The sequence below is a fragment of the Poecilia reticulata genome, chromosome 2, assembly GCF_904066995.2.
Source record: "Poecilia reticulata chromosome 2, P_reticulata-male-v2, whole genome shotgun sequence".
NCBI classification, from domain to species: Eukaryota; Metazoa; Chordata; class Actinopteri; order Cyprinodontiformes; family Poeciliidae; genus Poecilia; species Poecilia reticulata.
The window spans coordinates 8,994,240-9,015,905 of NC_088831.1; the positions used below are offsets into that span (position 1 = coordinate 8,994,240).

The 21,666-nt window shown below is 40.6% G+C and overlaps 1 protein-coding gene across 1 annotated transcript; it reads right to left on the minus strand.

The window, feature by feature from the left end:
• Positions 1 to 12,011: 12,011 nt before the first annotated feature.
• Positions 12,012 to 17,969, minus strand: slitrk5 (SLIT and NTRK like family member 5). The gene is made up of 2 exons (XM_008428047.3): positions 17,115 to 17,969; positions 12,012 to 15,752 (listed from the first exon to the last, which is right to left on the minus strand). The coding sequence occupies exon 2, from the start codon at positions 15,691 to 15,693 to the stop codon at positions 13,069 to 13,071; it is 2,625 nt and encodes an 874-aa protein (XP_008426269.1). The 5' UTR covers positions 15,694 to 15,752; positions 17,115 to 17,969; the 3' UTR covers positions 12,012 to 13,068.
• Positions 17,970 to 21,666: the final 3,697 nt, after the last annotated feature.

Here is a 21,666-nt window from a genome sequence, read left to right on the forward strand (position 1 = left end):
TGTGTGGAGATGATACTATTGGACTTTTTTTTTTGTTTGTTTGCACTATTTCCAACAGTGCTTAAAAAATCTGAGAAACTTGGCATTACTCTCATCCCCTTAGATATAGTCCAGTTTGGGACTGAGATTCGCCTTCCAGCAGGTCATAAGCTACAATAGAACGCTTTGAATCAGAGTTTTTATGTTTTCAAATGGCCTAGTCAAATTTCCAACTTAAATCTAATGAGTATGTGTAGTAACACAGTCAATCTGACTGCATTTTAGCTGTTTCGCAGGAAAATATCCCAACGAAACGCTGACGTTTTTTGTTGTAAATAGAAGAAAATGCAAACATGGTTACGAAAGCAGGGCACTGCAAGCTCTTTTTTTGGAGTTTTTACTTTTGAGTCTACTTGGACTGGAATTTGTTCATGCCCCATTTGCAGAAAAAGATCCTTTACAGAGCACAAAGGTCATACGGTGTAATCATCAGATTAAAAACCAGCCAGCTGTAAACTGCCCAATCGTGGAGCCATTAGCCGTTAACATCCTGTCAGCAGAAGGCAGAGGAGGCATTTGAATTTGAATCAAGTAATCTCTACGGTATCTTAAACGGCAGGAAAACTGAAAAATAACACTTAACCAATGGTGATTTGCCTTTAACCGAAGTTAAAGCCGGTGCAGCGGTGCTGAAAGAGTCAGAATTCAAAGCTTTAACATTTTTAAAATGGACAGGCCTTTTACAGCTGGCCAATTAAACTCTGTTTTATTTCCCACAGAGTTAGACAGGATTTTTTTTTTTTTTTTTTCAGTGGTGAAAGCCCCTCGCGCCCCATGCTGGGGCTACAGCCACCAAAGATGAAACAGTTTGCATCCACGGAATGCCTGTTTTTAAGGGTTTTTTTTTTTTTTTTACCACAGGTCACCATGTAAACCCATTTATATTTCTTTTTGAGTCATTTTTTATGTAATAAAGATGCAGCGTTGGCAGAAAGAAAAAGGAGACTCGGAGGTGTCCCTCAAAAATGCCCCGTGACAAAATGAAAAATCTTTTTTTTCCGAGGCGGAGATGATGCCTTCTCGAGTCAGATTGATTCCTCCCTGCTAATGGGTTAATTCTGGCATAATTCAATAAGCGCCTTCTCCCATGATACCTTACACATTTATGTGGAGTCTATAATAACATCCTGACAGTTAGATGAGTTGGGAATCTCTGGTGGTTTAATTTGGTCCTAATTCCTCCTGTTAACACACTTTAACAGGGCAAATGAGATCTAATACACATCGCCAACTTGTTCCTGCCGTTTGCATCATTTGGCTTTTGATCAGGTGTGCCCCATCACCTGGGGGCAGGAGGCTGGAAATGCTGGATTTTTTAATATAAAGTTTCAAGTTTGAACCTCCATACTCGCAGGCTGAACATGGAGGTTAATTGCCTGTGATGCAGAGTAGAAAATGGATTATATCAGGCTGCGCTCGGGTGTTCGGGAGTGTTTTAAAAAAAAAAAGAGAGAAAAGGGAAGCATGGAAAATGATTAAAACAAATTGTGTCCAGCCCTGACGAAAAGATGATCAGCCTTGAAAAATGGAGGCAACTTAAACAACATCCAATCGTCTCTTTGTTTTAGGTCATTCTAAAACGAAGAGAAATGGATGAAAACTAAAGGTCAACACTAAAAAAAAAAAAGAAGACCTCAGTGAGGCAATGAAATTAATATTTGATCCAGTTCTTAGTGATTTTGTCAAGTGTTTTGATGTTAACAGAATATAGAGGTGCTTGAAAGTCCTGTTTAAAACAAAAAAAGCAGGCTTTTAAGAGGGAAAAAACACATTTTTCCACAATAAATGACACATTTATCTTGTACAATTTAATTGAAAAACATGCCAATCTGTTGGGATAAAAGACCAGCTAGGCTGGTACTTACTGAACTTTGCAGGGTGAACGTTGTATGGGAAAAGTTTTGAAGCAATTTATCATTGTCGCTTTTTACACCTTTAAGAGCCACTGTATGTCAGGTACAGTGGATCAAATTCACTGCCCAGATTGAGCTGCGTTAACAAAAGTATGCTACTACTACACCTCCATCTTTTAAAGTTAAAATTAAAGTCGCATACCTTGCATACAAATGAGCCAACCTTTGCCCAGAACAGTATTTTCAGACAGACGCCACCCACTCTCTCTCTCTCACAGAGTGTTAGTGGATTGATGGAAATCTGCTGTTATGCTGATTGTAGATTTTCACTGCAGGTTTTTATTCAACACAAATATTTGCAGAAAAATGCGCTGAAGGAAAAAAAAAAAAAAAAACTAATTCTACTGTGTATATTTAAGCTGATGACATCACAGCAGGCGCAAAAAAAATCCAATCTGGTTTTAGTGAAGACTATGTCAGACGTGGAAGTTCTTGCATAGATTTCAAACTCTTTTTGTCTCCTTAAATATGCAAATTTGCTCCAAATCCGAGAACTACGGTGAACTTCTTTATGCATAATTCTTGTTTTCTACTTGCTTTGACTTTCATATTTTATGTGCTAACTTCCTTAGAAGCTAACCTTGAACTGTTAACTGTAAATAAAATAGATTCTAAAAAAAAAAAGTCAATTCCAGTTGATATTAATTTCACTGTTCACAATGTATTTATTTATTTTTGCTAATTCCCCCCACCCCCACTCAAAAAAGCTATGAATCATTCCCACAAACTGCTTTAATAATTTATTTTTTGTAATCAGAAAGAATGTGTATAAAAGGGCATATTTATTAAAACCTTTTTACACAAGGCAACAAAACACAAACAAGAAAATTCAAACGAACATCCCAAAAATCTCTCATCAGCTGAGTTTTGCCTTGTGTGATGTCATCAGAAGTCTTAACGCTGGGAGCGTCTGTTAGGAGAGTAGATTTGATCTCGGATAAAGTTTTAGAGCAAAACAAATAAAACATCGGACATGATGTTGCATAGGTGAAAAGCTACAACTAAAATGTTTTATGCTGATTTTGTAGAAACGTCTGGCTGGGAGCTTTAACACAAGATTGTGCTGCTGCATCTTACAAGTTTGCATTTTACATTGCAGTTTTTCACTAGAAGAATAAAAAGAAGTCCAACATGTCCATGTCCACAGCTTACTACATCTGCCCTGCTAACATATAGCTTTATGTTGCATACATTTTTCTTTCATTTGTTTTTTTTTTGGGCTCATCAATCACCTCTTTTTTACACCAGTATGACTCTCTGCTTTTCATACACAAGGCCTACACACACACACACACACACACACACACACACACACACACACACACACACACACACACACACACACACACACACACACACACACACACACACACACACACACACACACACACACACAGATTCACAGGTACACAGAGAACATCATAAGTAGCTGACGTCAGTAATGCTGTAAGAGCTCTGAGAGCTCTTCCACAGTAGCCTTTTTTTTTTCCCTTTTTTTTTAACAAGTACACCCACACTGCCAAGTTCAGCCTCGCCATTGTCCAAACACAAGCAAACTGTCACTCGGAGCGCTCCGGGTGGACGACACGGTTGGAAAAACAATAGTTTCCCCATCGGGACCGGTTCGTGTTGAACGGCTGAAGTCGGTGCCAAACTTCATCCTTTTTAGGGATTCAATATCTCAGGGGCTGAAATCAAATAACATTCTGGATTCTGGAATTGTCTCGGTCTTTCTTGTCAGTGCTATTCAATGCTATTTTCGACTGCCACATTAGTATGTCTTCCCCTCCGTCTCTCTCTCACGAGTGAGAAAATTAGTTTTTCTACCTCCCACCATTTCATTATCCGAGCGATCTCCCAGCGCACAGCCTAATTCCTTTAGCGAGGCCCCGCTTTTTCTGCAGACTCCTCGCCACGCTTTGGAAACAAAATGGGGACGGGACGGAGAGAAGGGAGGCAACGGGTGTACAAAGAAAGAAGCAAGTGGAATTTTACAGTAAATCAGAAGGCTGGTAAAGTGGATACAAAGACGTAAGTGTGCGGCGAAGACCCTCAAAGACGCAAACCGCCCACACGCCGAGCCTTATCTCCTTCCTTCGAGCTATCACACTCGGAGACACGTACACGCTGCTAAAGAGCCAAATCTACCAGTGACAATACAGTCTAATTGTGAACCAAACTCAGGCTAGGTAAACACGTTTCCGCTTTGAAGATAACTGGGTTTGAACCTGAGGGGCCACATAACGTGTTTGGTGCAGCACGGAGTCTCTCAAAGGGGAAAAAAAGAAATGAATCACTGGTGGAGAAGACGTGAGGACTGCTTGCCAACTTAAAAGAAAGTAATTACAACGCGGGGAATTAACGCAATCTATATCAGACGTGACATTTTCGCTTTGATTAGACCACAACAAGATACTCGGACTTAAAGGTGACTTCACAGATGGAAGATTAAGGTATTTGGACACCATAGATATCTAAAAGGGGATTATTTAAATTTTTGTATGGAAAGTGTACTCCCTGATCTTCATTGTTACTTGATTATAAAGCAAGAGTTTGGGTTTGATCATCTAATTGAGCTTAGCGTTTATAAACGTTATTAGTTATGCCATCGGAAACATCTTAAACCGATCTCAAAAATAAAAGCAAAAAGCTTAAAATTAATCTCAAGGCGTCTTTCATGCTAGCTTAACAATTATGTACATATCAGGATCACTTTTAAAGAGGTACGCTTTGTTTTTGCTTAGTTTTCACTGACAAATGAAAAAAAAAAAGAAAAAAACATTGCATATAACAATGAAGTTAAAAACATTTTGAAAACTATCTTTTTACCCAAGTAATCCTAAATGACTTCCAGATCTCTTTTCTAAAACAAAGATATTTATTTCTCGGTTTCATTAATATGTTACATATTTGTGTTATGTTGAACAAAGTAAAATATTAGTTCTGCATTTTGATTTTTTTTTTTCTCTCACCCACTAAAACTTTGACTTTAATGCTTTTGGACTCTGTATGTTCACAGATGGGGGGTTTCAAACTAGTGCCATGATTTTTAAACGCCTAATTTAGTTGCCAAATAAAACTTTAGCACTCCTCTTTGGTATAAAATATGCATCTTGCAGATTTCAGATTGTGCTTTAAACTGTCTATATTTAGAGTAAGGTAATGAAGTCCTGATTTAAAGTCAAAGTATTGCAGATGGTCAATTAGTGCTTGGTCCAGATATCTTTAAAAAAGGGAGAGGGATGGAGTAAAAGTCCAGATGTAAAGTTAACGTTACGTTTATGTCCTTTTTGGCTTCAGGAACAGAATGATATAAACACTGCTACAAAATCCAGAAATTTGTACAAAATATATGTTGATCTTGTTACCGCCACCATTTTTTGGAAATTTCTGGACCCAGAGTACGAATAAATCTCGATATGACTATTTTCCGACCTTGCGCTTTCATTGTAGTCGACTCGCACAAGCAAAAATAAAAACGTCTAATAAAGTCAGTGAAACCTGCATATATCATGCCTCAGCAGCTTCTGTTCAGTATTGAAATCACTGACACATACAGGGCAGGGCAGGACGGGGCACGCGTCCAAGCAAATACAAGCGTACAGTAGAAGCGTCGAGCCTGGATGGGCTCCACTTAAACGACTTGACAGTCTAAAGGAAGCCATACATCAACCTGTTGTTTTTTTGGCCAGGCGTCACCGCGGCTCGGCTGGGGAGTCAGTAATGCTATGGTTGCCATTTATCAAACGACAGGGTTACTGCGGCTCCGGATCAGCGGGTGCAGCCGCCGTAAACAAACAAACAAAACGGGGGAGGCCTGATGAATACGGCCCCGCTGCCCAAAAGAGAGCTAGGCGGGGAGGCTGGAGAAGTGGGTTGGAGGATGGAAGTGAAACAGTGACAAAAAAACAAAACAAAACAAAGAACTAAGTAAAATATGAAACATTTTGCCTCACAAAAAAACAAAAAAAACCCCAGCTATTTCATCAATTTCTCATTCCCATTAACAATATGTAACAAACTGGAAATAGAGTATAGACTTCTGAAATGATAGCTCCTGGGATAGTTGCCTCCATTTTGCATGAAGGATTTCCATCCTTAGGTTAACTTCATCATCCACCATTCAGGGTGAACTGGGAGGTGAAGGTTACGGCAGGATTGCAGGAAGTCCATTACTTCCATCTGCATTGATTTATCAAACGTGGATTCGGCTCCATAGGAGCCCCATCTGCTTTAAGTCGCATAGTGCACGCACTAACTGCAGAGTTTTATTTACCACCATATACAGGCGAGTAGATTGTTTAAGTTGTATGGATTTTGGTCACAGTATAGCTGAATTTCCAAAGCTACGCAAACTAAAGCTGGGCTGATTACTTTACATGATTTTTAATGAGTACAAGAACAGTCTGTTAAGGGGTTTCAAATCAAAGCAATAATAGTAAAAGTACAAAATGTAGTGCTGAAACAGAAAGAGCATACAATTTATTAAAACATACTAAGCAGAGATGGAATTTTTTTTAAAGTGTACATATCTGTTTCTAAAATAATCATTCAACATACTTCAAATGAAAAAGCTGAAAGCACAGTCCTTTTTATAGGAATAATGTTTCAACATGTAGCACATAAGTAATAGCAGTTATAAAAAAAAAAGTTGTCCTCTTTTTAGATTTGTTAAAGATACATTAGTTTACTTAATGAAATGATTTAATGTCATTAAATATGAGGTTAGTACAGTAAAAAGTAGTATGTGGATCCACTTGGAAGTTCTTACATTGTGTTAGAGTACTGTATTTTCTGGAGCTGCAAGGGAATTTCAATTAAAGTGGACACCTTTTATTCATAAGGGTCAATTGTAGCTGTTATTTTAATAGTCCAAACACCAAATGTATGTCAATATGCATAAAGCTCCACTGTGAAATATGTCTCAACACAACCCAGAAACTAACATCTACAGTCATATTTTCACTGTTTAAATTAGTGGCAAGGAAAATGGAGCTCCTGGATTGGCTACTTTGTAAATGCCAGCCAATAGCATGTCGCGTAACAATGCACCTAGCTTTATTAGCTTCTCAAGCTATATTTACTTTGGAATATATAAGACATACTCTAAGAAAAGAAATGTATCTCTGCGAAATGACTTACTTTTTGGTAATACTTTTTTGTAAAGTATTTCGGGTTAACATTTGGCGGGTTTTCTGTGGAATGTAACTCCAAATTATTCATGTATTTACATTTTTTCCCCTCAATTTGACTAAAATATTTGAAATAAATGTGTCTTGAGAAGTTAAAACACCAAGGTGCAGTGATCCTTCACATGCTACTGGCTGGTATTTGCAAAGTAACCAATCCACAGTGCCGTTTATTTTCCTCGGCCCTGATTGGCTGTAAAGCAAAAAAAAAAAAAAGCAACCGTGCTTTCCACTTAGTATTATTCATTACGGTCTATTTGGTGTTTGAATCTCTAATTCTCCCGTCCAATCACAACAAAGGCAACAAATATAATTGTCATTGACTGTAGCTGGCACGTTTTTCAGTATTGCATAACAAATAATAATAATAAAAAAAGAAACCTTCAATGTATTGACAGCAGCAAGTGGCTTTTTAATTGGCAGATGACACATTTGACTTTAAGATGCAATGGCTAATCAATCAAAAGTTAAAATCTGAGTAGAACATACAAGTGTTATAGTACCGTTTAATTCAGAAGTGTCAAACTAACATTCCCGATGAACAAATTTAGACCCTTTTAATAAAAAAAAAAGAAAAACAAGTTTTAAATCCACTCTTTATTCTGCATGTACTGAAAAATCCACTTAAATCTAAAGTGCTTTTTATCTATGTAAGAATATGCTTGAATTTACTGTGACCAAGTCCTTGAGAGTCCCTATGGATGTTAAGAGCTTTACCATGGCATTTTATGAGAAAACGCCTTATCCATAATGCATTTTTGGACCATAAAACTGCCCAGTGTCCCCTCATAATGATTCCCACTTTGGATTTAAGATCACAGGAACAAACAAAGCCCAGATGCTTGGGGGTAACACAGAAAGAGGAGGCACAAGGAGGAAGGAAAACTGATCGGTAATTATGGCAACGTGAGGTAGAAGAGGAGGCGTTGGCTGCGACGGGGGGTGAGGCGATGGGGGGTAGAAATCGGTTGAGTGCTGATGAACATTTGAGCATTTCTACATGCCTGAAGGAATTCCATTAACCACTCTGATTAAAGTAATCATTGGAGCCATCGGTGCCTGTCAGATGCCATCCCTGCCCTCTCAATTACCCAGATCTCCTTGAACTCAATTGCTCACATCATCATGGAGACCGGGTGGCGAGAAGGAAAGCGAGGCGGGCTTGGAGGAATGTGGCGGCATCTGTGGGGAGAAAATGGGGAAGGGGCCGCGTTCGATGAAACGTCACTTGAGCATATGCAAAACGTCCACCCTGCAGGTCTCTCAGTACGCCCGGGGTGGATGCAATATTAGCGTAATTATCGTTTACGTATGATTGCAACGTCTTATTGCAACAAAAGAAGAAAAAAAAGGAATTGCCAACAGTTAAATCAACACCCAACTTAAAGAAGACTGCCAAGTTTTCAATTGGGAATAACTGACAGCAAAATATAAATAAGATAATGTAACATTTGGTCATTCAAAGACCAAAAACATACATAAAAAGCAATCATGTTAAGCATTAAGACAGGAAAAATATCCAAAACCTTCATAATATCAGTTTTACTTTGTATGTTACTTATTACTTTTTTACATAAAATGATCAGAAAATAGATGCCCTTGAAAATGAAAATGGATTAGCTTATTTTTCCTGTTTGGTAGCTAGGGGCTAAATAATAATGTACTGGTAGACTTGTGAGCAATCCAACTGGTAGAAACCCAGAAGAAGCAGAATCCATTTATATTCCTGCTAATCAACTTAATATTGAGCACATCTTAAATCACAACAATATGGATGAAAAAGTTCAAGAGGTTGACAAAATCTTTTTTATTTCTATTTCAGTTACTGTTAATTTAAATTAAACTAATACTCCTTACATATTACAAGATTACCGAAAGATATGTGAATCCTTAGAGTTGCTGAAACTTGGTTGTAAAGAGGGGTCCTTCAGCGTCATTTTGCCCCCAGGCCTTGTAGCTGGCTAACGCGGCCCTGCACATGTGTGGCATCAAGCTGATTTTATTTACCATAAACATCCAATTCTGCCAACGCAATCTGAGAAACCATGAAATTGGATTGGGAGCCAAAACTCCTCCAGAAAAAAGTTTTTCTTTTTTTCTTCTTAATCAGCTCCTTTTTTATTTTTTTTTATTTTTTTTTAAGAACACTGTTCGAAAATAATTGCCGGGCAAGTTCAACTCCACGCACCGAAAATAGCAGAAGTGATGAGCCAACACTTGGCGCAGAGCTTGGACAGGTTTCATGCGCCGTGCCACTCTGCTTCCGCATTGATTAACTCTCAAATGGTGCGAAAGCAGAAGAGCGTACGAGAACACCGGCTGCCCATCACCCATCTCTCTCTCTCTCTCTCCCCGGCTCTGCCTTTCTGATGAGCTCTCTCTGTGCGAGGAGGGAGGCTTCCTGTGCCCCACACCTGCATCACACACCGCCGGCCTTGCGTCAGATTCCACGCGATGAGTTTCAGTCAGAAATGATCAGGGATTGCCGGTCAGCGTGAGGCAACGCCATCTGCGATGTTTCACCTCGACCGCCTCCTCTCCAATCTCGCCGCAGAAGTTCAAAAGATTCTCTGATCAATTTTGGTTTTGAAATTGATTTAGCGTGCGATTTCGACAAATGCGAGTATATTACGCTGGGACTGTAAGCTGGGTCAAGGCGGCAATTATTTAAACAGTCTGGGGTGGATAGATGTTTATACTCGCGCGCACACACACAGTAATGACAAACCTATTTCAGAAAAGCGGGGAAAAAACAATGATTCATTGATTTCATCAATGTGGTCGAACATTTTGCCATCTGACGATGGGGGGGGAATTGTAATTCGAGGATATGAAAATGAAACCCCATGAAGCCATCTGCGCCACATTTTAAACATTTTGTCACTGTGCTGCTCAGGTGCAAAGTTTTTAGCAATAAAAGCATCACAAAAATTAAATATAATTCCCTGTCAGGAACTGTGAGCAGCCCACAGGCCACCAATGCTGGGCGAGTGCATGCACTCCTTGGCTATGATTCACATCTTCCTGCAACATGTATGACACATCCACAGTTACACTCGGTTCCAGGACTCCTCATCTCCCAAATGGTTGCCTTCTGCTCTCATTCCGAGCTTCTCTGAAAGCAATGAGGACCCAGAGCGTTACATTTTTTTTTTTTAATAAGGCAAGGCAGCAGGCACCACAATGGACTTGGTAGTGGGAAAGAGAAAAAAAAAAAAAACGTAAACAGTTATATAACAGCTCTTTGCACGCGGAGAAGGTTTAATTATAAATTCATTTAATTCCAAATAATTCCCCGCAAGTTGAGAATTAGTCGGCGGGCCTCGGCTCCGGAAAGATGTCGTTTGTCTCTGCTGAGGGAGCGCTCGGATTCCTAAATGGTGACGCTCGCTGCACACTGAAAATGGTGGCACAGGGGCAGCCTCTTGCCTTTTTATGGGTCCTGCTTTGCATTTTCAAGTAGTGAAGTGGCCAAACACAGATTGAGACAACAACTTCAGACAGTACCAAAAAAAAAATAATATATATATATATATATATATATATATATATATATATATATATATATATATATACCTTTAAGTTACAATCTGTATTTTAAAAAGTGTCTTCATTTCACCCTCTCCTCTCACATTTGAATCTGGATCCTTTTGAACCCAGAGCCCTGTCTGTTACATAGCATACACTACCACAAATCACTGAAAAAGTCAAACATGAAAACTGCAAAAGCAAAATTTACATACTTTTAATGTTAAGATTTGCTCTTGATTGAATTTTTTTTAATATACTTTTGCCTGGTTTTTGTACCCAAATCACAACAGGGAAGCTATGTTTTGCACCAATTCCGACTCAAAAAGACAATAATAGTTAATTGACTAATTTTGTTTTGCTTTAGTGTCTAAAGTTGTTGTTTTTGATTTGTGCTTGTTATTTTGTACCATCGCAATGTTGGTCTTTCTCATGAGCTAAACGTCATTATCAACCACAAAACCTTTCATACCAACCAAGTGCATCATTTTACACTTGCTTTAAACTTGATGCATGTCTTGCCCACTTTAACAGTTGATGACATTTTCTATGCGTTCTATTCTCTATTGTTTTCTTTCTTTACCACTCTATGTAACCACTAGTCTCTTAAAATGCACGTCATATATGGGCAATAAGAGCAGTTAGTAGTCCATTCAGCTAGCTAAAAATATTATTCATATGCAAAGAATGAAAATATTACATTTGAAATTTAGTATCTTAACAAAACCGAGATGAAATGTGATTCTATTACTATAATGAATAGTTGAGCTGTTGTTGTTTTTGGTCGAATCAGTGGTTGTAATTTGATAATATTCGACTGATATCAGAACCACGACTGAAAAAATAGTGTTGTATAAAACCACACTGAAATATACAATTAAATAAATTTACGTTTTTAGCATTTTTATAACTATCCATGTATTTCTTTTTTTATTTTTTTAAAGTTCCTAATACAAGCCTATTATGACTACCTTCAGTCTGTATGCCTTCATCACTGTCAAAGTTGATACCCACTGGCTTTGCAGGAGCTCTAAGTCGGCTCCTATCATGTTTATATAAATGACCTCCTTGTCGCTTGGCAGGCAGTAATGTGGATACAGTTGTCATTGTATAATTGCAAAGGTTTAATGCTCATTGATTGAATCCCCATTGATTTCAGGCCTTTCTGAGACGCCAGCTTGGCCCTATGAGTGAAGCACAGACTGCATCTTCAGTCGCCGGTTCTTAGCCAAGACAATGTCAGTGGATTTGCCAAATTAAAAGGGTTCACTACCAACCCAACTCTGATGGTTCTTAGTAATGTCAACCAGAACACTTCAGTTTTCCTCATGAGCACAATGTATGAACCTGACATCTTGTTTTATTTGATGACAATAACATAGTTTGGTCAATATAGTGCAATAAGTGCAAAGCAATCAAAACAAAGGAACCAATAAGGGATAGAGAATCTGCCAATGCTCGTATAAAAATAGGTGTTACATTGATTAAAATATCCGTATTACACAACATAATGAATACTTCAAATATCATTTATGAATTTAGTTTTGATAACATATCACCTCTACATATTAAGAATGAATACTCATATTCATTTTTAATATAATAATCTCCTTTATGAGAGCTCAACGAAGGCAAACTCGCCTTCCAATTTCAAAAAGTGCAGAAAGCATACAAAGACACTATTTTTTTGTGTGTTTTGTTTTGTTTTTTTAAATCTTCAAATGACGCAGTCTGTTTTTGAACATTTGGGGGGTGTGCCACTTTCAAAAAAGAAAAAGCCACTGTTACAATGCAGAGCTACAGTAAATGAAACTACAAACATAAGCCTTTTTTTTTTCCAGAGGATCATGGAATATGATGACACAGGTAATATCTGATGTAGAATCAAAGTTTTTTTTTCTTTTTTTAAAAGACATGGCAGATTATATCAATAAATACTTACTTACAGACTACAGCAGAAAATAGTCCTACACAGTTCTGATCATCTGCTGTACAAGTGTTTTTCTTCTTTTTTTTTTGTCCAGGAGGGATTTTATAAACGTTTCTCTCTCTCTTCTGATTCACAATATACCTTTTTTTTAATGTATGGTTATATTCCTGAAAATGAAGTTGGATAGGATTTACCAGTACACTTACATTTTGTGTTATTCCATCTTCACCATAAAAAAATAAAATTTGCATCATCATCAGTGGAGTTTGTTCGTCTACGTGTCGGAAAGCTGTATCCGTTTTTCGTGCTGTCGAGTTTCAGAAAGAATTGATTGTTCGGCACACCCCGTCCTAGCTCCCTCGCGTTCGCTCGTGTGTTTCTGTGCCAAGGCACCCTTTAATAAACTGAGCCACTGTTTCAAGGAGGACCAGCAGAGAAAGTGTCTCATTAACATTAGCAACCGCGTTGCTCAGAACTGACTAAAGGTGGTCTGTTTCTCAAGGACCTCGAGGTAATCAGGCTCAGACTGCAGTTTAGCTTTTAGCTCCAAATACTCGTTTCTGTTGGGCTCCACATAAACAGTACTGGGTGCTGTGCCGTAGAGCACCGTTTCTCTTATCCTCTCCGGGTGCAAGAACTGCCGTCTGACATCGAAATTTGGGTTGTAGGTGTACGACACAGGCCCAGTGTACTTGTACTCTAAATTGACTGCTGGGATGGATGGGATGGACTGATGCGGGGACTGCTTATCGGGCTCCAGAATGCCCCTGAAAAAGTGGTCTGCATCCTGGATGGGGGAGGGGTTGTCACGTGGCTCGATGGTGCTGACGCTGTACGCGGGACTCCTCAACGTGCTACTGTCCCTCTCCTCATCAGGGGTACTCCTGTATGTCACCTTGAGCTCGTGCAGGTCTCGGTAATCCTCCACCGTGTTCCCTTCCCGTGACCTGTAAATGGGATTTTTGCACATGTGGCCCATGGGGTGGGGAATGTACTCGTAAACGTGACCGGCGGGGGCTTTGACTTTAGGGCCGGAGCGATTGCTGTAGAGGCTGTATTGCAGGTTAAAGGAGCTGACGTCTGAATTGTTGGTGCTCGTGCGGTCACTCTGAGACTTTTTACGCCTTTTCATCACCACGACAAAGAGCCCCGCCGCCACAAAGACGGACATGATGAAAACAAGCAAGAGGCTAAGGATGAGGACCGAGAGGGGAACTGTGCTGCTTGAGGGGCTGAACTTCTGGGGAGCGTTTGTTGTGACAACATGGTCGTCCATGGGCTCCTCCGTGGGGGGAGTTGGTGAGACATATGAGTCAGTGTAGTCTGGGCACAGCTGCTCAGACTGGATGGAACGCAGATCCGTCCCCTTGTGGCGTACAGGGGTCTCGCACACAACCTCATTAACCACCGTGCCTGCACTGAGCTGCTCGAGCCATATCTTCATCCCCACTATGTCGCAAGAACAGTCCCAGGGGTTTTCAAACAGATCTATCTGCACAAGCAACTTGAGCTGATCTAAAACACCGCTCACAGGCAGGTTTTGGAATTGGTTGTTACGCAGATTAAGCCGAGACAGGGAGAGGCTGGAAAAGATGCCCATGGGTAAAGTTTTAAGGAGGTTGTTGTTGAGGAAAAGCAGCTGGAGATTAGGCAAGTAGCGAAAAGTGCCAGCCTCCACCTCCTTGATTTTGTTGTACTCTAAATAAAGGTACTGCAAGTTCTGCAAGCCAAAAAACATCTCCCCTGTAAGCCTGTCCATGAGATTACCATTTAAATACAGCCGACGCAGGTTGGTTAAATCCCCAAAAGCCCTGTCATGGATCACACTTATCCTGTTGTTTCCCAGGTGAAGCAAATCCAATCCAGTGGCATCGACAAAATCAGATCTTCGCACCACAGGGATGTAATTTCCAGTGAGATACATTTTTTTAGGGTTGTATGGCTTGGGTTTCAGATCAGAAATGCTTTCAATCTTTCTCTCTTGGCAGTTGACATTTAACCCAATTTCAGAAATCTGCAGATTACATGTGCAGGCAGTGGGGCAGTCCAAAGGCACAGGAGATTTGGTCTGAAAAGCAATGATGGGGCCATAGTTATACGGGTTACCGCCCGGTAACCGAGAAGTGGGCTTTAACCTAGTTCTGTTAAATTGCCGTGTGCCCTTGGTAGGCCTGGAGGAGGACCTAAAAACAGCTGATGAGGTGACGGAGGCCGTGACAGCAGAAGGTGTGGTCTGATAATATCCATTGGTGCTGCTGGGTGGTGCAGGCCTGACCGTGTCCTCTACGGGTCTCCGCGGGCACAGCTCCTGCTTTGACACCTCATCCAGGTCTCTGCCATGCAGCCTGAAAGGCGTCTCGCACACCACCTCCCCGACCAGAGCCGTGTAGGCTATGCTCTCTAGCCAAGCCTTGAGAGCAATGAGCTCACATGAGCAGTTCCACGGATTTTCCTCCAGTTGTAATTCCACGACTTTGTCCATGTGCTCCAGGAGGCCGATGTAGGGGAACATTTTTAGTCGGTTCCCCCTAAGGTCCAAGTGCGTAAGGGGGACATTCCGGAATATATTGGAGGGGAGGGCAGAAAGTAAGTTATCATTCAAAATCATCACTGTCAGTTGGTGCAGTTTGCTCAAGGCATTGGGCTCTATAGTTGTAATGTAGTTATAATCAATTTGTAGGTATTCCAAACTTTCCAGCCCTGTGAAAGTGTCGTCCCTCAGAAGGTCAATCTTGTTGTTATTCAGGTGCAACCGTTTTAATCCCTGGAGTCCGTTGAAGGCACCCGACTCGATCTCGGAGATATCATTGTTCCCCAAGTGCAGGATGGTTACCCCAGTGTAATTGATGAAATCATTGACTGACAGCTTCTTCAGGAGGTTCCCTGTCAGCAGGAGGTGGTACATCGGGAACTGAACCGGGCTGATCTCTGTCAGTCTGATGATCCCCCGGTTCTCGCAGCTCACCGTCAGGATCCCCTCCTTCTCGTCACACGTGCACAGGCTCCGGCAGATCTCCCCATAATTGTCATACATCTCGACCAGCCTCGGAGATGATGCAATCAGAAGGATTATTTTTAGAATCCAGATATGCATTTTGTCCTGGGAGAGGATGCCCCGGCTCACTCGAGTGTGGTGCCAGTGTGAGGTGTCATCTAGGGAAGGGGGGAGGGGGGGTATGGAGGGGTGGGTAGAAGAGAATAGAAAAAAAAAGGAGGGGTTCTTTTTTATACTGCACAGGAAATGCATGAGACATGTGCAACATTTCTTCATAGCTGCCTACTAAATGAACTGAGCCCCTGTGAGTATTCATGGCACACAGGTAAAAAACAAGTAGGCCTATTGAAGATTGTTCGGCGTGAAGATGTGCTGCAACTTCAGTGCTTAACTATAAACATGGAGGATAGGTAAGCTAGTTGTTGGACTGCTTAAATTAAAACCAATCCATCTTGGAAAATGGAAGTCTAGACTTCATCACTGGATTTTCAAACACCAACCGTCATCTGCCTTGAATGTACCTTACACAGAAATCTTCCATCGTTTTCTAATGAGGAATCCTGACCCAGCTCCCCTCCACTGCCCCCCCTGGCAAACTGTGGCCAAACTGTCTGGATTCTTTTCCCTTTCCAGGCTGGGAGCAAACAGCAACACGAGGACACGGGGATTTAATTCAAGCGCAGTGTCATTTTTATCGACTCTTATTTGAAGGGTTGGGGGGGGAACTGAAAAGGAGACCTTTTCTCTCATACTCTCGCTCTCTCTCTCTCTCTCTCGAAAGGAATTGATCGAGAATAGGAAAGAAAAATAAAGCAGGCACTGCTCGTCTTGGAGAGGGGAAAGGGAGAGATAAAGAAAAAAAAATCCGGCCTAGGAAGGCGACAGAACCTCCTTTTTGCCTACAGGCAGAAATGATCGAGAGAAGTTGATCAAAGATGAAGACGGCGTGAATGGGGCTGTTGATCTCTGGTAAATAACCAGAAAATGAGGCGGCAGAGCTTCTACTGCCATAGAGTGGGGGGTGAGGGAAAAGAGGGGGTTACATATTGTCCCCCCCCCCCCTTTTTTTTTTTTTTGCTTCGCGTGCACGCGGATTTGCACGTGCGCGCGTACATTTTAGTCTATGTACACCGAATCCCCATCCAAATAGTCTTATTTAAGACATCTCCGGGCGCTGCAATCGATCCTTAAAGTCACGTCTAATGTAAACGTCTGTTGCAAACGCGGCTGGAAGACGATAATGGGTGTTATCACTAACTTGGGAGGCTTTTTTTTTTTTTTTTGTCAAGGTAAAGGAAAGCGGCGCGCACACCTTTTTTTTTTTCTAAACTGTCTTGAATCGGATCAACTTCGCTAATGCAGTAAAGGGCAGAGGGAGGATGTGGTGGGAGGGGGTGGACAGACAGAGATTTCAGCACCACGGACAGATCCCCATAAAAAAAATGTTCCAACCTACGGTAGAAGATCCTCAGAATTCGAGCATAATGCGTGAATAAATGCGTGAATCATAGACATCTTACCGTGCCGATCCGTGTGAACGCCAAGGCATCCCGAAAATCACGGTCTTCTCTCTCCAACCTCAGTGGAAAACATTGATTTGTCTTTTTTTTTTTTTTGCCTCCTTCTCCTATGGTGTCACCCGTCCTTCACTCGATCGCCAAACCAGATACGACAACAAAAATCGGACGAAATAGAAATAGAAAACAAAGGAAAATAAAATAAAAAAAAATAAATAATTAAAAAAAAAAAAAACAAGTCAAGTCTCCTCCGCGTTAGGCTCCATACAGCAGGCGCACGTTAAGAGTGCCGTCTGATCCGGGGAAAGAGGAAGAGAAGGAGGAGGAAGAGGAGGAGGAGGAGGAGGGAGGGAGAGATCTCATTCACGCCAGCGCGGCTTCCGAGTCCGTCCGGCCGAAATCAGCGGCGTCATCTCGGAAGAGCAGCCAGAACCAAAGTTCGGACATGGCTGAGAACAGAGCGCTGTAATCCCACATCTCAGAACATCACGCCGTTCTTGTCGCATGCATTTTTTTAAAGTATATATATATATTATATATATTATTATTTTTTTCTTAAAGAACGTGACTTTCCTCCAAGTGCGCACAGACCTGAAGCGGATGACAAATGCGCCTCTTTATTTTAGCCACCAGAGCGTCCAAAACGAGCGCAGATCAGCGAATATGCTCTTCCAGCTTTCTCCCCGAATGCAAGAATCTCTCTCTCTCTCTCTCTCTCTCTCTCTCTCTCTCTCTCTCTCTCTCTCTCTCTCTCTCTCTCTCTCCCTCTGCAGCTCTGCATCGGTCATGCGATATCCAGCCTTGCTGCTGTGCACAAGCTTGATCTTCCCACCAAAACCTTTTCTCTCTCTCTCTTTTTTTTTTTTCAACTAGTGGAACTTAAAATCAGCCTGGCGCAAAGCAAAGGCGGCGCACACGTTCTACCTCTGCGGAGAATATAGTCTAAAGAAGAAGAACAAACACAATTCTTGTGTGAAAACACGTGCTGCCGCTCAATGAGGGAATGGGACGCAATTTAATAGTCTTAAAGGGTGTCTGGTAATGATAAGGAAGGTGGGTGGGGGGAGAAAACGGGGGCAGGTTTGTGGTGGGGGAGGAGGCTGGAAGAAGACCCGCAGAGGGCAGCACGATGATGAAAAAGGCTTTCTTTGCAGCAGCAACAAGCGTCTGAGAGGCATGTGAAGCTGTTTTATTCATCATGACTGATCCTCATGCACTAAGAGAGCTCTTTATTTTTATTTTATTTTTTTCTCTTTTGCCCTGGAGGTTGGGGGTGTGTGTGGGGGGGGGGGGTACTCGTTTTTAACTTATAGGAAACATCCCCTCTGACCTGTGTCACCTTTACCTGAGTCATGATTTAGGAAAGTGCCTCCTTCCCTCTGGATGTTAGATGTTGTCACATTAAAGCTAAAATCTCCAGAGTTTCTAATCTAGAGTTTGCCACCAAGCTAATAGAATAGGGGAGTGACAAATGTGAAATATAGTGATGGCAGCATCATGCTGCAGCGACGAGTTAGTTGATGTATGGAGCTAAATACAAGAGTAACGGAAGAAAAGATTTTAGTTTCATAAAATGTAAACCTTGACTTCCAAAACACCCCCAAAGAATCGTTCTTCTTTTAACAAAATAGAACACATTTTGGAAGTTGTATGCCTTTATTTTAATGAGGCAAAGATATGGGACCCTTAATGTGTATTTAATCTTCAAGGATTTATAGATGCTTGTTTGTTCAGTAGTTTGTTTTTACAACAAAAAAAAAAACAGTTTTCTTTATTAAATGCAGGTAAAAATAGAACAAATAACACTGTACACAGTATAAATGCCTTCCACATGTGTCAGATTTTTACGTGTTTATTCTTTCACTTTACAGTTATGTTTGTTTTGTAAAATCCCAATAAATTTCAGGTTTGCACTGGGACAAAATGTGAAAAAAAAGTTCAAAGGGTGCAAAGACTTTTGCGTGGATCTGTACCAAAGTTGCGCCAAGACTATTGCAAATCCATATTGGATTAAACCTAAAGTGCTTGCACACACACATTTACAAGAGATCTGCATCCGGAGAATTGAATTTACTGTAGGATTAAGCTTAATCCAGTTTTGCACCAAATACTCCAGCCCACTAATGCTGCCATGTATCTGCAAGAGAGCTCCATGTTTCCTTTTCGTGTTTTTCTTTTTTTTTTTTGTAAACCAAATCACGGTTTATTTACCCCCCACCTCACCCTCTTAATTGCTGAAGTCAAGTCAAAGCAGAAGCTGCCCTTTCACCCTCTCTCGCTGCAGAGAGACATGAAACTTTAGAGGCACTTATAACTAAAGCCCTGGACGGAAAATCAAATTAAATCGAGGCATATGGTGGGCCGCCCATGTCCAAAGAGATTTCCCACTTAGTCAGTATTGTGCGGTAATAATTCAACTCTTGGTGCTCTCCGTCTTTAGCATGCGGGGAGCGACAATAAGCGGATGTGGCATCCATGCCGGCTTTTTTCAAAATTAGCCGTGGAGGACGCATTGAATTATCTTAAAGTCTTGTTGCTCTGTAATCGTATTAAGAGCGGTCTATCCTTTGGGGATGGGTAAATCGGTATCAGGCTGGGACACAGCGATGGGTACTCCCTCGCTGTAGAAGAAGTAGCTCCCCGGAGAGGCTTTGTAGCATCAAAGCGAAGGGTGTAGATGCCCTAAATCTTTTCTTCTTTTTTTTTTTTTGCCTTTGTGCTGATGCGGAAGGTAGATAGGACCGGGTGCTCGCATTGCAAACTTTGCAGAATTCAACTTTTGTTGGATCAAAAGTTTCTTCCCGAAGCTCGGGGGTGAAGGGTGAACATTTTTGCACCACGCACAAACGTGTCGGGGTTCCGCCTGCAGACGATGCGAATCTTCCCTCCAAAAGCCTAATGGGCTCTCACAAACAGCAAGTGCCATTACCGTAGATCAGCTGCACGAAGCGCGCAACATTCTAATCGGGTCTTGGACAAATAAGAAAGTTATTAAATGCAAATGAAAGTTCACGCTGTGGTGAGCTTATAACATGGGTCTTTTGGCGGATCTTAATGGATTTTAAACATGATAGAAAAGACCTTCTTCTTTCGAGCTCATTAGCACAATTGCTGTTACGTGTTGCAAAACATATTTCATTAATAGCTTTTTTTTTTTTTAGCTAGATAATTTGGCATATATTTGCTATATGGGAATTGTTCTTCCTTCGTTCTTTAAAGGAAGTTTTTAAAGCAAGGAAAGGAGAGAGGTTATTGGCAGTCAGTGTCTCACCCCATCTTGATTATTTTCTATCATTTGCAGAAAGTTCAGGCTGAGTAGTTAAGCGAGGGACCAGTTCCAGAAACATTCCAATAGTACGTTTCATTTTATAACAGCAGCTGCCCTTGTTAAATTAAACGATCATGACTAGTTAGATGTAAAAATTGTGAGGTTTGGAAATGATCCTCGATTGATTGAGATCAAAGTTGTTTTAAGATTGGGGAAATCTGTGCTGATGCGATGACAGACATTAGTGTGAGGGCGCAAAGTAAATTTCTGTCAAAAAAAAACCCTCAAGTTAGAAGTTAATTTTACATATTTGCAAGGGATTATATTTTCTATCAAAAGGTTGTGCATTTGCAAAGAAAAAGCTATAATATTCAGTCATAAAATTGTAATAAAACAAAAAATTGCCAAAAACTTCTCCAACTAAGGTGGTAAGTTTGCAAACGTGCTAAAATTGACCGTTTTCACAACTGACTTTATGATCTCAGTACACTTAAGAACTTTTAGTTTTAATTACATACATTTATATTTTTAATCACTAAAAATTGAATAACTTTTTTTATTTTTTTTTGCAAATTCCTGACTCTTCAGACTTTATCAGAGATTATCCAAGTTTTATTGGAAAAATATGTGACGTCAATCTTAAAATTATGGAGTGTACCCCTGCATGACCAGTTTTTTCTTTTACCAAACTCTAAGGGAAGATGATCGATAAGAGACTCCATCGGATGTTTATCTTTATGGGGTTTAGCTGTCAGCACTTCAAGTTCCATTTCCAGCTTCTTCACCTTTTTGTGATTTTTTCTACTCAGAAATTCAGATTCCTGAGTAGGAATCGAACGCCTCACTTGCTGCAGTTAAAATCTCACTGTTACTGAATTTGAATACCAAGCTCAGCTTAGAAAGAGAAACAAAGTTGTCCGTCTAGCAATTCAAGTAACTTCTATATTCACTTTTTTTTTGTTTTAACTCTTATTTGACTGAAGAAGAATATGCCTGTAAAAAAAGTCAAAGTAGAACTAAAGACCATGAAATTTTAAGTCTTGTCTGACGCAGTTCCAATGTGAAATTGTGAAATTAATCGTACAGCCAGGAATTAGCAGAGTTCATCTACATGACTAACTTGGACACACCCTACAGAGTTGCATTTCAGTATTTGGTTACCGTTCTCCTTTTGCACCAAAAATGTATTTTTGAAAAACAATGGGATCTGTAGTTTTTCTGATAAACTGCAGTTGTCTTCCACTACATTGCTTTTTAATGTTAACATTTGTACTCAAATCCACAAAC

Coding starts and splice junctions, on each gene's coding strand:
- slitrk5 (XM_008428047.3), bottom strand. CDS start 15,693: ATGCATATCTGGATTCTAAAAATAATCCTTCTGATTGCATCATCTCCG.